This window comes from Bison bison, unplaced genomic scaffold, assembly GCF_000754665.1.
Source record: "Bison bison bison isolate TAMUID 2011002044 unplaced genomic scaffold, Bison_UMD1.0 scf7180017864491, whole genome shotgun sequence".
Classification (NCBI taxonomy): Eukaryota; Metazoa; Chordata; class Mammalia; order Artiodactyla; family Bovidae; genus Bison; species Bison bison.
This window is the reverse complement of record NW_011495050.1, coordinates 18,724,142-18,725,987: the sequence shown is the minus strand read 5'-3', so window position 1 is coordinate 18,725,987 and position 1,846 is coordinate 18,724,142. Positions and strand designations below refer to the sequence as shown.

The 1,846-nt window shown below is 48.5% G+C and overlaps 1 protein-coding gene across 1 annotated transcript in view; it reads right to left on the bottom strand.

The window, feature by feature from the left end:
• SLC25A32 (solute carrier family 25 (mitochondrial folate carrier), member 32) overlaps positions 1 to 1,840 on the bottom strand; it is a 32,700-nt gene extending 30,860 nt beyond the window's left edge. The window contains exon 1 of the mRNA XM_010863492.1: positions 1,521 to 1,840. Within this exon, the coding sequence (XP_010861794.1) occupies positions 1,521 to 1,677 (157 nt within the window). The 5' untranslated portion in view covers positions 1,678 to 1,840. The remainder of the gene's footprint in view (positions 1 to 1,520) is intronic.
• Positions 1,841 to 1,846: the final 6 nt, after the last annotated feature.

The window sequence follows — 1,846 nt, the reverse complement described above, 5'->3', positions numbered from 1 at the left end:
AGACTAGCCATGACATTAGCTGCCACAACTGGCCTCAAAGAAATGAGAACAAATGGACCCTTGAACTGAAGACTTGCTGTACTTAAAACAATCAAGATTATGTTGCATGACCAATTTCAACAAGACTGTCCGGCTGCCTGTGCTGTTTTTACATGTAACCCACTTCCTCTACCTATAAACGTCCTTTCCCACTGATTGTCAATTGCAGGGAGGGAATTCAGCCTTGGGACATGAGTCTGCCCCTGCCCCCAGTTCAAATCTCCAAAATAAAGCAAAGTTTCCTTTCTATCAACTTTGCCTCTTTATTTGCTTTTGAGATGAGAGTAGCTGGACCCCACTTTCAGTAAGAGAACTGAAATACCAGAAAATAGTTTGCAAATAAAGTTATGGAAAACATTTTTTGAAGTTATCTTTTTCAGAATTTTATGTTGAGTTTAACTTTTAAATTATTTTCTTAATTTCCATACAGTTAATTCACTTAGTGCACTTAATTCAATAAAGCTAAACAAAAGCCTGTACTATTTGGATTCTAGCTACTTATTTCTTCACAAGGACCCGTACCATACTACACACGACAACAACAAAGTTTCAAGAGAATTCTGTACCAACCCCATTCCTAGCAATGTGATTCCTCCCTACTCCAGGATTTCCCTCACAGCCCACAGGGCAAACACGTGTCTATTCTAAGATTTCCAAGTACAGGTTTCCCGGCTATGCTAAAGTAAAGCATGAAAGAGTTAATATAGGCCAAAAGTGCATAATGTGAAGGAGCAATTACCTTAACACGCACTTTGCTAAAGGATGCACAAAATAAATCCAGATAAAGCACAGATGCTCACAGAAACAGTTCAAAGCTATGATTGATTGACGCTGAGATGCTGAGTGTGGTTTTCGGGAAAGGAGCTGGCGGTGCCATTCGTGCTGCTGGCGGTGCACGCTGCCTCTCTAGGGCTTGGTGCAAAACAAACGCTGAACTTGCTATTCTCCATTTTCGCCTTCTTTTTGCAATGGCGAAAATCCTTTTCCATTCTTTGCGATTTGAGGGTGAGCGGGAAAAGGCTTACTAATGAAAGCCTTTCCTAAAAGCTAGGTGGTGTGAAGCGAACTTTCGAAAGGCTGGGGGTGGGGGTGGGGGGTGGCGGGTTCTTGTATCTCCAAGGGTGAACGATTTGCACGTGTGAGGTTTTAAGCCCTGAAATGTGATCAATCCTTTCTTATTTTATAAAGCATGCCTTTGAGTTCCACGTTCTATACCAATGAGGGCCTTTCTCAGACTTTTATATCCATTCTCTTCATCCCTCAGTACCGGGGGAAAGGGGACGCCGGCAGCCAGACCACTTAAACCAGACTCCCTTTCCTCAAATCTGGCCCCACAGGAGCCCGGGCAAACAGTATTCTTTAGCTCTCGCCTCGCCTGCAGTACGCAAGAGGCAGGTGAGGACGAAGCCCTCCCTCTGCGTCTTTATCACTCGGTTCCGGGTGATCGCAAGGAGAAGCCCAGGGTCTGACTGGTCTCTTACCGGCGAAGCGGATCTTCACGAGGTCAAGCGGGTGCAGCGCGAGGTTGGAAAGGACCCCGCCGCTCACGCCCGCCACCAGATTCTCGTAGCGGACGTGGCGGAATATTGTGCTGCTCCACGCCGACAAGCCGGACGCCGACTGGCCCTGGCCTGTCATGGGCTCAGGGTCCGCTGATACCGCGGGCGTGGGACGAGATGCTGTGGCCGCCACCGTGGCGACGGTCGCCGCGCTGGAGCAGAAACCGCAGGGCACGAGCCCACTTCCGGCACCCGCGCGTGGAGTCACACTCGTGGAGGCGAGGGTGAAGCCGAGAGACCTAGGCGCA